This window comes from Chaetodon auriga, chromosome 17, assembly GCF_051107435.1.
Source record: "Chaetodon auriga isolate fChaAug3 chromosome 17, fChaAug3.hap1, whole genome shotgun sequence".
NCBI classification, from domain to species: Eukaryota; Metazoa; Chordata; class Actinopteri; order Chaetodontiformes; family Chaetodontidae; genus Chaetodon; species Chaetodon auriga.
In genome coordinates, this window is record NC_135090.1 from 15503359 (window position 1) to 15518145 (window position 14787).

Here is a 14787-nt window from a genome sequence, read left to right on the forward strand (position 1 = left end):
AGGGGAAACAGCTAGCCTGGCTGTTCACGATCCTCCTACCAGCTCCCCTAAAGCTCCGTTGTTGTGACTGTTTCCAGTGTTTTTGTTGTATTTCCCAAACTGTTGAACTATTCCTTTAAACCTCAAATTCATTCCTTACAGTTGTGATTTTTAATTCTGATTGACAGGGACGGGGACTCAGCCAAAGCTTCGGAGAAAAAGGCCTTGACCACGCTGGAAAATCCCAACAGCAATGACGTGGCTGTTACGGTGGCGACAGAGAAACCCAGCTTCCTGAAACTCAACAAGGAGGGCAAGGCCACCACCACCACCACTTCCTGTCACACGGAGAATGAGTCTGCTCTGTGATTGGCCGGCTAAGTCGACAGACGCTTTGCTGCAGAAACAACTAAATTCACTTTTAAAATTGTCGCTGACAGAAAGACTTGAGGATGCGCCGCCGTCTTCTTCATGCTGGAGTTTATGGACGCAAAGAGGAGCGAAGAGGACGGTCGGCATGAGTTTGGTCCACTCCTGGTGTCCGTTCTTGCTTTGTCAGGCTTTTTCTGATTCGGTGTGTCTTTATTTGCTGAAGAAAACTGCTCAATCTGTCATGGGACCAGTGTTACACCAGACCAACTTGTCCGACAGAAAAGCATTCTGGTCCCAGCGCTGCTTCAGCCGCCACCGAAATTCCTTCCTCTTAGCCATCGTGGACATTTGAGTGATCCAACAGGGTCGTCCAGAAGTGAGAAATTCATTGGTCATGGTTTTAAGGAGAGGTCGTCTCTGTCTCTCAGGGCCTCTAGGAGGTGCTACTGAGCAGCCGCCTGGACGGGAAACTTCAGGGGACTCACACATACACGCACACACACCTCTTCATCTGGGGTCAACACAATCGAATGAACACCTGAATAATGAACGTTGCTGATGAACATTAGTCCTCGAAGCTGCAATCATTCAAAAATGCTGAAAATTGTTCTTCCTCGCTGTGGAAGTGGCTCGTTGGAGTCTCTGCTCCATGACGCTGATGGACGAGAGGGCGTGCGCCTGCTGACTTTGGTATCTCCACCGGCGGCATCGTGTTCACCAAAATAACCCCAACACCACCCTCTGCTTTGCGGGACTTTTGCAGCACTCTGTGACAGAAGCTTTAAGACTCTAGAGACTTTTGGAAGTGGCATTTCTGAAGCTAAGAGCCCGAAGCCTGTTTCCTGAGGGAAAACGATTCATCTTGACTCCCCAAATTGATTACAGGTGTTTTTTTTGTTTTGTTTTGTTTTGTTTTATCACCCTCGTCCACATGTCAGGAGTGCTTTAGCCTTCACTCCAGGGAAAATGCTTAAGAGTCTGAGCATAAAGCTGCCTGTATATTGAGAGAGAAATTCCAGGAAAGAAAGAGCATCGATGCAATATGCGCAGTATGCAGGGCATTAAAATCCCAAATATTATTTTCCTGATCTGTTGAGGGCCCAGAATGATGCTTGTGTTTGTGTTGAATAATCAAACTAACCTACATGCTGCATGTTCGAGGAGGACCAGAGACGAGAGAGAAACCAAACAGCAGAGGAGAAGAGAGGAAAGGTGTGGAGTTGTTAGCACAGTGTTTGTCACTCGCTGCACATTAGCTGAGCCGTCGGTGAGAGAATGGTAAATAGCATTCGTTTGATAAGTTGTTTGAAATCCTCTGTAAGACTTTAGAGGTGTTGGATTTGTTCGTCTTAGGACACCAGCGGGACGGAGCTTCCTGACACTCCTCTGCTCCAGTGGATCCAATAGTTGTCAGTCTGGAATAGGACAAAAATGGATCCTGGATGTATGAGGAGAAAATGTATAGAAACATCAGGGTTTTTCCAGGGCCTATATTATGTTAGAGAAGGAACAACACGTCCTTCTAGTGTTGAGTATTAGGAGCACATAAAATCAGCTTTAGGCTTGTTACTTGATGGAGGATTTACACTCCTGTTTTAGGTGTATTGGTCGATACATCTGTGTGTTGTTTGCTGAATGGATGTTTGGAAGAGGAGAGTCAGAGGAGGAGCAGGACTGGAGAAATGTTTCACTTTAAAAAAGGTAGTTTGATGCGCGTATTCACTTTGTGTAGAGAGTGCAGAAGAGTGCTCTCATGTCTGTATGCTACGTATGAAGCCACCGCCAGGAGACTGTTAGCTTAGCTTAGCATTAAGACTGGAAACTGTGTGGGGTGGAATTTGTTACATTTGGCTTTGTTTGTTCATGCTAGCTGTTTCCCCCCGTTTCCAGTCTTTATGCTAAGCTAAGCTTAACACCTTGAGGCTGTAGCTCAACGTACAGACATTCAAGTATTGATTAAGTCTCAACAGAAAAGCAAATGAGCGTATTTCACAAAATGTCAGAACCTCCACAAAATCTGATATGTCACAAATTCAGATCCAGACAAAATCACTTTGACCTCTTGAAAAACTACAAAATATCAAGAATAATTTACCAATTTACAAAAAAGTTTACCACCATAAAATCTGATTTCTTCATTAAAGTGTCATAAGACATCCCAAGTGTTGAGTTTAGCTTTGCTTTGACCCTGCTAACATTCACACACAGTAATGAGACACAGCCTGCACAGAGAGGATATATGCAAGCTGCATGAATCCAAACTCTCATTAATACTAACTGACACTGAGTGCAGGCCAATACTGATATATCTTAATCTTTGGAGTGTTTCGATAGCAGACGGTGGTGGATGTGTGAAAAAAGCTAATTTATAGTTAGATAAAGAGTTAAGATTTTCTTGTGTCGTTTGTTTTCTGACAAATCAGATGTTTTGTTGCAATAGCGGCCTCTGTGAATCAGCGGGGGGAGAGGACTGTGCGGGGGGTCGCGTGGGCAGAACAGGGTTGTTGGTGGTGGCGAAATCCTTCCTGAAAACCGTTCAGGGTGTTTTTGTTTTCCCTGCGTCCGTCAGGCTGAACGGCTGGATTCGGGTCAGTTTTCCTTTCAGCTCAGTCAGCTGCATATCGAAAGCAATCGACGTGTAAATTGCAGTGAGTTCATTTAGTAATGAACGTTTTATTTTAGTGTGTGAGAAAGCATTTAGTGGAGAAGCTTATTTTAAATTTTTGGGGGGGTTTTAGAGGAGAATTCACTCACTGATTATTATTATTTTTTGTTTCACTTGGATGGGTGTCGGTGCAGAGTTTAACCCTGTTTTTCAAAGTAAATTCCTTCCATAATTTCAGGTACATTCAGTCAGTCCCAGAGCGGAGCACAGAGTATTTTGCTTCCTGGGCTGACCCTGCTCTGGCTGTGGTGCTGGGATTAAAAAAAAAAAAAAAAAAAGCAGCGATGGGACGATGAGAAAAGGCGATGAGGGGGGACAGACGCCAGATTTCTCGAGTGGCTTCTGTAAAAACTAGGGCAATAAAATATCCTGGATAAGAAAAAAAAAAAAAAAAAAAGGACACCCAGCTTCGGTTTAAGGAAAAACGAAGCTTATAAAATAAAAAAAACTGGGGGTTTGGGAGGTTTGCATGTCACAACAGCAATATGCATGTGTGGAACACCAAAGTATGACTCTGTACAAATCACTCAAGCTCTTTTCTTTATTGTCCTAATAGGTCAGGGATGTATTTTCTAATGCATGGCTGGATGTTTGTGTCTTTCTGTTTGAACTTAAACGCGTTAAAAACAACAACAACAACAACAACAACAAAAAAAATTTAAGCCGAAGCATTGTGCTCGGCCCGGGTCAGTACACTCTTAACAAGCACGTGACTTTATAGAAAATTTCAGCATCTTGTTGCTTTTTCGACGTTCGTGTGGATGGAAGGTGCTGAAATGTGAGAGGACAAGATGTGTCGTCCCTTGTTAGAAGTGTAGGCGAGGAGCTCCAGGCCGTCAATACTTGAAGTGCAGTTTGAGTGTTTCTGTTCCACTGCAGTGGGAGGTCTTTGGTTTTTTTCGGGGGGGCTCTTTTCGTTCTTAATGTCCCAAGCCTTTTTTTTGCCGCAGACTCTGGAATGTTCAGACAGCAGCTCGGCCTGCTGGGAGATTGAGTTCTAACCTTTGATTCCATCTCGTGACTTCAATGTTTTTTTTGTTTTTTAAAAAGTCAATGAATGTGAAGTGATTTCAGACGAAATCATTTTTGTTTTGATGTTCGACAAGCCGGAGAGAGAGAGGGGGGGGGCGGGGCGGGGGATCTGACATTGCACAGAACTTGCACATAATAAGTTAAAAAAACAAAAACAATAGTTGTGTGTTGCAAAAGGAAGAAAAAAAGATAACTGTGGATATTTATTTTTTTTAGCTTTCTCGTCTATAAAGGACACCTTTCACTTAGTTTCCAAAAAAAAATCATAAAAGCTATTTGCTGTTACGGGAGACGCTGCAGAAGCGGGCTGGGTTGTGTGTGTGTGTGTGTGAGTGTGTGTGTGTGAGTGTGTGGGCAGTCGTCTCACAGCAGAGCAGAAGGCAGGAGTGTGTTTTCCGAATGTCATCTCAGTGTTTCTGTTTGGTTCTTGTTCTCTGTTGCAATCACCTGGTTTACACTTAACTCTGGAATCGATGGCTGCAATACCGGAGGTTATTTACGAGTCTTTACTGTTTTGGTGTTTCAACTCAACTAGAAAATGTCTTTTTTCTTCTTTTTTTTTTGTATTGGTTTGAATTTTTTAGGCAGAGCCACACACGAGAGTTTGGCCTTTGCACTTTTTCAGTGGCGGCCATGTTGGCTCCACCGTCCTGATCGTTGAATGAAAGCGGCGACGTGGTGATGCTGTTTCTTGTTTCCAGCCAGCAGCTGTCAGCGGCAGCAGCATGGCGGCCATGCAGTTAGTCCAACCTGGCCAGACTCTGAGTGCGTGTGTGTTTGTGTGTGTGTGTGTGTGTGTGTGCATGTGTGTGTGTGTGGCTCTGCCTGTGAGTAAACTGTGTTGATGACGGGGGAGGGAGATGCCTATATACTTTGATCTTCAGAGATTAAATCAAGAATACTTAAAGAATGGGAAAGCAAGTATGCACAGTGTACTATATATAATATGCCTTGTTATTTGAGAAAAAAGATGTAAATATACATTTCTCTTTTAGTTTCTTCTTTTTTTGCTGCTATAAAAAAGATGATTATTTTTGTTAGTAGTTTTGTTTTCTATATAAAGACTGTATATATCTCTATGTTCTGTAAATATGCTTGAGCCTTCATATGTAGGACTCTGGATGAACACTGTATGAACGCACCTTTAAAATCTGTTCAGAAGTAAACCGACAATGGGTCCTTTCGTTCTTTAACATTTGGAGGGCTGAGTGGACGACAAATCACTGGTCTGGTACAGGAAACTCACATCACGTGACTACCATCTGCACATACATTATTGTGTGAGACTAAGCTATAATTCAGTTACTCACAGTATGACTTAACTTAAGATTTGCAGTGATCGTACAGTTACGCCCAGACACGTCAAAGTTACATCAAACACACGTAATATCATAAACGTCAAGGGAGGCTATCAAGAAGATTGCATTTAGATGGAGAATTTTGTCCAGAAATCATTTAATTTAATGTTGGCTTTACAGAAAATTGAATAAAAGCGTGCGTTGGGTTGATGTTCTGTTTTTAGTTTAGATGGACTGAATACTGATAATACTTCAGAGAACATCTATTGAGTGTGTGTCTGAAGCCGGCAGATGGTTTGATTGTTGATTGTGACCTCAACTAGATTCATGTAAATTGATCAAAGAGGATTTAGGAACATATATGAGAGGATGCAGAGAACAGTGGTTCATTTTCCGCTCATTACAAACAACACCATGAGAAATGATAAAACTCCATCTGACTCCACGACAGACCAGAGGCTGTGCGATGTCATCATCCACGTGACTGCTGGTGAAGTAACCTGCTGGTCTGCACTTTCAGGACCACTTCAACTTTTTTTGGAATAAAAACTTAACTCAGCATTTTCAACACAGCCGACTGGTTTCCCATGATGCCCTGTGGTCAGAGCGCTGCCGGAGGAGACGAAGATCGGAAAAGTTATTTCTTGCAGACTCAGATGTGGGCCGCGAGCACAGAGAGAAACCAGAGAGGGAACCTGAAACTGGTGTGCGTGCATGTGTGTCTGACCCAAACTCATCATGTGACTGCAAGACCAGCTGATGGATGGAGCCTGTGTGTGTGTGTGTGTGTGTGTGTGTGTGTGTGTGTGTGTGTGTGTGTGTGTGTGAGATGTACTTATGCAGAAGTATAAAGTTACAGGAACAGAACATTATGTTAAGTGAGCTGCTGCCCCTTTGGAGGAAAATACCCTTCAATTTAATGCCTCTTATTCCCTCAAAATCTGTGAAACTAAGCAGCTTTTTTTTTTCCAGTATGTCATCAATAATAGCTAAAATATGTTGAGTGAACCCTTTCACACATATATTTACCACATCTTAAGTTAATTAACTACAGCTAGAGTCCATGCAGGGTAATAATTCGGATGGATTGCTTTCTATTCTTATTTCTATTCTTTCTATACAGTATTTTTTTTTTTTTTTTTTGGGGGGGGGGGGGATATTTGTGATTTGGAGTTTATCTGCAAATGTGGATAAAACAGATTCTCTAAAACAAATCTAGAATTATTATTCCGATCTGAATTCGTTCACACAGGCAACACGAGGATGTTTGGTGTGAGTAAGAAGTCACCAGACCAGAAGTTGTTCACATGCAGCTTTCCAGGGTGACAACACACACAGGTTCAGCAGCAGCAGCAGCAGCAGCTACAGTATGTACCTGAGCACATCAATCATTAAATTATCACTGTGTGTTTGATTTGCTTCCACAGCTTGTTTTCTGTTGTGGCTCATTGTGAATCTGTGTGTGACTCCACGTTCCAGACAACAGGACCTGCTGCTGTGGCGAGACACTGTCCTCTGGTGGAAAGAATCAAACCAACTCTGTACATTTGATTTCAAGCTCGTTTTTACTGGCTTTCCATCACAGGTTTTAAGATTAAAAAGAACTTTTAAGACCTTTAACTAATTATCAAACAGGTAAAAATCAGACAATGTGTTCACAAAGAAAAAAAAAACTGAGTAAGAAATGCTTCACTTCACATTCACCATGAACTACTACTACTGCTTATTAACATGCATATATAGTTAGGCATTAATGCATGCTTTATAACACATATGTCAAACCTATTCCACAAAGGGCCGAGTGGCTGAAGGTTTTCTTTCCAACCAAGCAGCAGCACACCAGTCTTGAATCATTTCATTAGCTGATCTCAGTCTTCAGACAGCTGATTGGTCAGACTGCGTGCTCTTGACTGGTTGGAGGAAAAACCTGCAGCCACACGGCCCTTTGTGGAATAGGTTTGACATGCCTGCTTTATAATGACTAATAAAGAGCCAATATGCTACTTATATGCATGCTAATGATATGTGCATCTTAGTATGAAGTGTTACTGAAATGCTAAAACAGCAGTCAGTGGTGAGACTGTAGTTTGTGTAGTCATGGTGGTTTTTACTCCCTTTAACTTCCACACAAGTATCTACATTATAAGCATCATATGTTCCTATGAACCTCACCTGACAGCTTCCTTTCCTTTAAGGTTGCTGTTTCACAGTTGGAGGGTTTCTGTGAGGCGCTGACGACGCTCCTCCATTTAGACCCTCGCTGAACGCTAAACAAAGACGTTAAAGAGAGCTGCACTAAATGCTTGAAAGACTAACGGTTACAAGTGTTTATACATCTGAAGCGAGCTTTGCTTCTAGCTCATTTAGTGTGTGGACTCGAGACTCCCTCCTGCAGCTGTGCCTCTCTTACTCTTTCTGTCTGTCATCCTGCATTTTAACATTCATTTTCATGAATGTTTTTAATCCCCTCTTTGGCATCACACAGCATCGCTGGTAGAACATAGTGGGAGAAGCTGTGATTCAGCACACGAATACAGTGTTGACTGCAAAATGCAATACATGTTTATTTTCTGTCAGACAAGATTTATGTTCTTTCCAGGCAGTTTTTAGAGCGTTTCGCTTGTTTCGTGCTTTTTTTTTTTTGTCCATAATCATCTTAATAAGATGTTATCCAGACAACAGGACTTGTTTTTAGTCTGACTTCATCTCTTTAAAGATAACTGTGGATCTTGGAGACAAGATACCCTAAGTGACATTTTCCTGTTCTCCTGGCAGATCACTTTGCTTACTTGATGTAATATTTCCTCCATTTACTGCTTTTGTCTTGTTTTTTAGTGCTTTTTTCCCCCAGTGTTTCCATTTGAATTGTCACAATTTGGCCACAATACTTTGTTAAAACTAAATATCACTTGCAGTTTGGCATTTTCACCTTTATTGGGTAGATTACAGTGAAGATGCAGACAGGAAACCTGCAGACAGACAGACAGACAGACAGACAGACAGGGAGGTTTACAGTTTTATGGTTACATGGTGCAGCTTTAATTACAGTGAAAGTGTCCTAAATTATTAAAAAAAAAAAAGAAATTGAAGAAAATGTAGATCACTACTCAAGTTTGCCACTGAATTTACATGACAGACGCTCACTACGACTTACACTCTATGGCGACTTTATTAGGTAGACCTACAATATATGATATATAATGAAATGCGTGTTTAATAGACCAGTTCAACACCAATGCAACGGCTCAAAAATAATAAATTAATTCCTCTCCAACGGAATTATTAATACTGAACATAATTATCTTTGTAAAGGCCGAATTTATGGCTGAATTTGATTTCGCAGGTGTACCTAATCAAGTGGCCACTGAGAGCCTGATGTTGACGAGATCAGAGCCTGAACATCAAATATCAACTCAAGATCTTTCAATGTTTTTGAGTCTCTCTCAAGGACATTTTTTTATGATGTGTCTTGTGGTCTTGTCCAACAGTAGGAGCTCATCAGTGTCCCTTTGTGGTCCAGTATTTGTTCTCACTGCTCTCAGGACGACATCCAGGTCAGAAAGATGAAGAGATGAGAGATAAATGGCAGGAGGCAGTTTGTCCTTAAGAGTTAAAAGTATGTTTTGTTCATCATAAAGACATTTTTCTTTTTACATATTTCTTTGATCATTCATTGATTCTCATTCCAGTCTCTTATCCATCACTATCCTTCACTCTCAGTGGGTCTTTCTCGCCAGGTGTCTCTCTGGACAGCACCATTCACAAGTGTTGAGGGGGGTCACCTGTCTTTTAAGTGGACTGTTCCATGTTGGCCACAGAGAGGGGAGCACTGGTGAAGGTGAGTGTGACCACGCTGTGGGCTATAGCCAGAGCCATACCTGAGCATTTATTCACTGAATTCCTCTCCCCTTCTACCCCACTGGTATGTCCCGCCTCCCCGTCCCCCTCCCTCACTCCCCTCCTCCTCATCCTCCACACTCTCTTGAAGCTGTCCGTCACAAAGCAGTAAACCACGGGATCCAGGCAGCTGTTCAGGCTGCTCAAGGTAACCGTGATGTGATAGGCGAGTACATGCCCCACCCCCTGCCCCTGCCCCAGCCCCTCCCCTCCGACTTTGACCTGGAAGTAAACCAGCACCTGCCGGACGTGGAACGGCGTGAAGCAGATAGTGAAGACCACCAGGACAGCGGCCAGCAGTCTGACAGCGCGTGCCCTCCTCGCCCGGCTCTGCTGGGGCATCAGGCCGTGGCTGTGGGAGAGAAAACAGGCGACCCGCAGCGTGAAGCCCACCACGGCCAGCAGGGGGAGGAGGAACTCCAGGATGGTGAGGAAGAAGAGGGTGGGGATGAGCACGCAGGAGGAGCTGAACTCCAGCGCTGCGGTCTGTAGAGAGCAGGAGAGAGATCCCAACACAGCAAGTCTCAAAGTGCTCGTTCTCCTTTAAAGTTATGATACACGTCTGGGTTTCTTCTATGTGATGCGAGGATTTAACCCCTACCCTGACGGCCCCATAAAATGTAAAACTTTTTCTTTCTTATCTTGAATCCACTTGTGACCCCTTTAGATCTATTTTGGGACCCCTTGTGGGATGCCGACCCACAGGTTGGGAACCACAGCCAAGTCAAAGCTTCACATTAGCTGCTCTAAACACATGGCGACACATTTAGTGGGGGATGTTTGGGCCTGAAGTGGGCCTCCCAGGCTGCGCCTCCTCCCAGTTACTGTTACACTGCCCAAAAAAGCGCGACCAAAAGTTTTTACGTCATGAATAAGTCTTTAGGATTAAGTTCGCTCTGTTAAAGCCATGGTTGGTAGTTTTGGGTCTGCCAGTGGTGCCAAATCCCTTTGAACAGGCCATTCCTTAGGAAAATCCTCATCTCGAGTGGAGCGGTGTGCATTTCCAGACACACAAACACCTTTTTGTTTGGATAAGAATGGATAAATGTGGAGTTGGCCCAGGCAGTGATACTCTATCTGTTCAGACATCAGAGCAAGTACCACTTAGAGAAGCTCAAACTTGCTAAAAAAAACTTTGAAGATATGTAATTCTGGACTGATATTTTTCCACTTCAAGAGACGTCTAACCCAAAACCACAGTTTCTGCATAGTATGTGTGTTGTTTGGAAAAGAAAAGAAGAAGAAAAAAGGTTAGTTTGTTCTGTTTAAGCAGATCTATCCATGTATTTATCTGCTTGTGTTGTGTTTGTAGCGCGCGTGTCTTCACCTGGAAAGAGTAGGTGACCACAACTGCGGTGAACCAAACTGTGGCGCTGACACACCTGGCTGTTCCTGTCGTCCTGCATCGATGCAGAGTACTGGAGGCGTGGACCACAGCCAGGTACCGGTCTATGCAGATACTGAGAGGAGGCGCAGAGGGGCAACCACAGAGACAAGAGGAGGCACAGACAGGTTTTTAGCTCTACGTGCTGAAGGTCATTTTAAGTGCCGAGCGAAGGTGTGACCCACCCACCTGGTCAGAAACAGTATACTGCAGTACATGTTGACAAAGTAGCTGAAGGTGTGAACGTAGGAGCAGGCCACGCAGTTCCCTCCACTGTGGTACAGAGCGATGCGAGCGGGCAAGGACAGCGCCACCAGCAGGTCGGCTACGGCGAGGTTTATGGTGTAAACCACAGAGGCTGAGGAGTGGGTGGACGCCCCACAGAAGACATAGAGAGCCAGACTGTTGAGGACCACGCCGACCACCAGCATCAGACAGTTACACACCTGCAGCAGGGAGGAATGAAGCGCCAGTGCTGAAAATCACATTAGATCTTTTAAAGATTACGTTTTATATTGATACTCATACTCATACCATGAGAGAGACCCACACAGCGTAGAAGTCTTGGTACAGCTCCACATCCAGGTGGGCTAACCTATGCAGGTATGGCGCCCCCCACCGCTGGTCCCAGGTGCTGCAGTTAGTGGGACCAGGGGTCAAGAGGGGCAGGAGGGGCTCCGTGGTGGAGCTGATGTTGGTGAGAAGGTTCTCCATTGGTTGGAAAGGATGAATGAACGACAGGCTGGTGTCTGAGTGGCAGGATGTGAAGAAATGACGACACAGAAGGAGATAATGTCTTAATCTTGCTGTATGTATGCCATGCTATTAATACCTGTTAGGTCAAATTGGTGGCAGTAGGAGCAATCAATTTTTTTCTAAACTAGTAGCAAGTAACTGAGTTTCAAGTTCACCGGTAGGTTTGCAGTCTAATTATTCATTCTTGACTCTGGAAATAGTTCCAGACTCAAGGTGCACTGACTAGTTTTAGGCTCACGCTGACTAAAAACATGGTCAATCTATTTCCAAGGTCAATAACGAATTTTTTTTAAGTACTCTGTTGCTGTCTACTTTGAACCTCATCTCACAGTCAGTCTCACAGCAGGACAAACGAATGGCAGGAACTCCCATGACGTTTGCAGGAGATGCCTCAACCATACACCCTGGAGTCAGCCATCGATACTGTACTATAAATAGACAAAAACAGCTCAACTTTAAAGTGATGCAATGTGCTTGAGATGTCTTAAAAGAACTTAACGTGTTCAAGCTTGTTGAGCTGACACATGCATACTGACACTAAAAGAAAGAGTAATGAACCCAGAGGATGAAAAGTGGTCAACATCAGCAGAAGTTAATCCAGAGAGAGAGACTTTAGAGATCCTGGCTTTATAAACAACGTCCTCTTGTACTGTGGAGATGACGGAATCCGTCTTCATACACTCTCTAAAAAGATGTGACACTTTCAACAAAGCACACGGCCTCGTATGTTACTTTAAACACAGCGTGTGCTATTAATATGAACCATGTCAGCGTGCGCTGCTATTTCACACATCGCCGATATACATTTGTCTCAGAGTCAAATAAATTTGACGAATCTGACACATCCTGTTTAAAGGAGGGATGCTTTAAAATCCTCAGTGTGCAGATGCTGTTCACTTTCAAGAGGTTCAAGGTGAGTGTAACTGTACAATAAGCTAAAAATAGACCAGGAACTTTAAAGGAGCTGTGGCTTAAAGGACGTGAGGGAGTGATGGAGAGTGAGACTTGAATCTCAACTTTGAAGAGGCATAACCAGGATAAATAAGATGTACAACAGTTTTCTGTGCTTTCAGATTACATGACATCATCTTCGTGGGCAGTCGGAGTTTACTCAGCTGCCATGGAGATGGATCTGTTGACACGTGAGCTCAGTAGCTGTTGATTTCAGCCACAGAACAAAAAGGATTTCATGTTTCTGTGGAAATCAAGCACGAGTCTTCATCCCTGACCTTGAATTAGTAGTTTGACAATGTTTTTTAGACCGTGTGATAGATTGAAAACAAATCTCTGGTAAAAGCTGGAGAGTGGACCCTGAACTTTCATATATCTGTAACTGTTATCTCCTACCAGTTTAGAAAATAATACCCATCTAATTTCATTCTCGACCTCAGAAATACTGGCTTGATTGTTGAACGATGATTTCCAAAGTCAAGAATGAACTTTGATGCTTACATACTAGTTTGATGAAACATATGAAATATTGTTTTAGCTGCAAAAGATTTGAAATAAGGTTTTCACATAAAGTGCATGTAAGACAGAAATGGAGGGAGTGACAGAATTCAGCAAACACAAATTTTACAGCACTTTCTGTTTAAGTTTCATTGTTTCTACTTCATCTAAAACATTTAGACAATAAATTATTTCAAGAATTTGAATGAAATTTTACCATGTTGACACCCGAGTGAACCGTTTTTTCACGTTCAGGCTGGACTGAGTGAGTTCTTTCTCCACCCAAAACAAAGCAGAACACCAAATGGATTTTCCCAAACTCACAGCTACTAGATTTGGCCAAAAATGTCTTTCCTTTCTTATAAATACCAGAGACGGATGAGCCCCTATCTGTTAACAAATCCTGGCGAGGAAGGTCTTTCCACTCTTCATCATCATAGAGACAGTTGGATAAAACATGGCAGAGGGCCTGGATTAAAAGACAGAAAAATACCCACATACTCCTATCTCGTTCCTAATTCTGCTTTGCTCATACATGCCGATGAGATTTGTGCAGATTATTGTTAAACCAGCAAAGAAAACAATGCGAGGCGCCTCCTGATGATTTCCCGGGCCCTGGATTAACATTTAAGTGCTAAGAACGCCTCATATAAAATCTAATCTCGAGAGCATCCTTGAGCGTAAACCCTGAATCAGTAAATCCCATCAGTTTTGTACAGTAAAATCTACTTTACATAATATTTAATGAGTGAAATCTCCTGTTTCAATATCCCCCTCAAAGATCAATGAGCTGCATGGAGCCTGCAGGCGAGAAAATATACTTCTGAAACGTACCTTGTGAACGCCGAGACAGAATCCAGTGGATCCACCTGCAGCTTCGTAAAGCTTTGATATTTCTTTGTAAGTCTCCTGCCTCTTCTTCTTCTGTCTCCTGTGTCCTGTTGTTCTGTCCTTAGTTAGTAGACAGAGCAGAGTGAGTGGAGAGTTGAGATGAGGACCCCTCTGCTGCGTGGAGTGTACAATCAGGCAGCTGGACCTCCTCCTCATCTCTTCCTCATATCACCCGTCTGTCCCACTGAGGCACTCCGTCTCTCTTCCTCTTATTTTGTCCACCTTAGTTTTCTCTGCATCTGTCCTCTCCTCTTGATCACCCACTTTTACCTTCTCTCCCTCAGTGTCCCTCACTGTCTCTGTTTCTATTTGAATACTTGAAACAGGGATTTGGAAAGGATAGATGGAAGGCAAACAGAAGAACAGCATGTGCTGGCTCAGTAAAACAAGATTTGGACCCAAAAAGCATCACTCCCAGACAAGACGCATAAGTTAAAGCAAGGTTTTTCTCTTTGTTGCTGAAGCCTGCAAAGGTTGGCAACAGGTAAGCAGTCAAAACGGGGAGCAAGAGGCATAAGCTAGAGGGCTTAGCGTCCAAAAACGCAGACATGAAACAGAACTAGTAGGACAAAAAAAAGACGAATGCAGCCTCAGTGAAGAGGCAAAAGAGCTGATGCTGACACACAAACACTGTCTTTGAGGGACAGAAGGACGGAGACACCAGAGCAGACCATTTCATCCAATTAGATTTTCAGTAAAGTTTATTTAAAGCTGTCTCTGGGGTGGTCCCACACTGAAAGGGTCTGAAGCCAAAAATATATGTCCTTTCCCACCTCTGTTTGTCTAAATACTTGACTCAATTAGAGAAGAGAGGGTGGAAAATAATAGAGAGGAGACAGATGACGGAATATAAACTATTTCTGTAGATGTTTGCACAGAGCGAGGAGCCTGCGAATCGGTTTCAGCAAATTTACAGTCATACTTCTCAGAATGGAGAGCGTGAGAGAGAGAGGGATGGCGAGGAGACCTTTGCATTTATTTTAACAGAGATATACTGTTTGAAGTGAAGCAGCACCTCATAAACCACAGTGACATAAACAACTAGAGAGATGGCCGCCACTCTC

General features: G+C 43.2%; 2 protein-coding genes across 3 annotated transcripts in view; one reads left to right on the forward strand and one right to left on the reverse strand.

Annotated features, from left to right (window-relative positions):
- Window positions 1-3391, forward strand: part of slc45a4a (solute carrier family 45 member 4a) — a 50414-nt gene extending 47023 nt beyond the window's left edge. For both annotated transcript variants that reach the window (XM_076753914.1, XM_076753915.1), the window contains one exon: window positions 168-3391. In XM_076753914.1, coding sequence (XP_076610029.1) covers window positions 168-348 — 181 coding nt within the window. In that variant the 3' untranslated portion in view covers window positions 349-3391. The remainder of the gene's footprint in view (window positions 1-167) is intronic.
- A 5744-nt stretch (window positions 3392-9135) lies between these two features.
- On the reverse strand, window positions 9136-11341 carry LOC143335281 (G-protein coupled receptor 20). The gene is made up of 4 exons (XM_076754575.1): window positions 11162-11341; window positions 10817-11073; window positions 10571-10703; window positions 9136-9729 (listed from the first exon to the last, which is right to left on the reverse strand). Exons 1-4 carry the CDS (start codon window positions 11339-11341, stop codon window positions 9136-9138), a joined length of 1164 nt encoding a protein of 387 aa, XP_076610690.1.
- Window positions 11342-14787: the final 3446 nt, after the last annotated feature.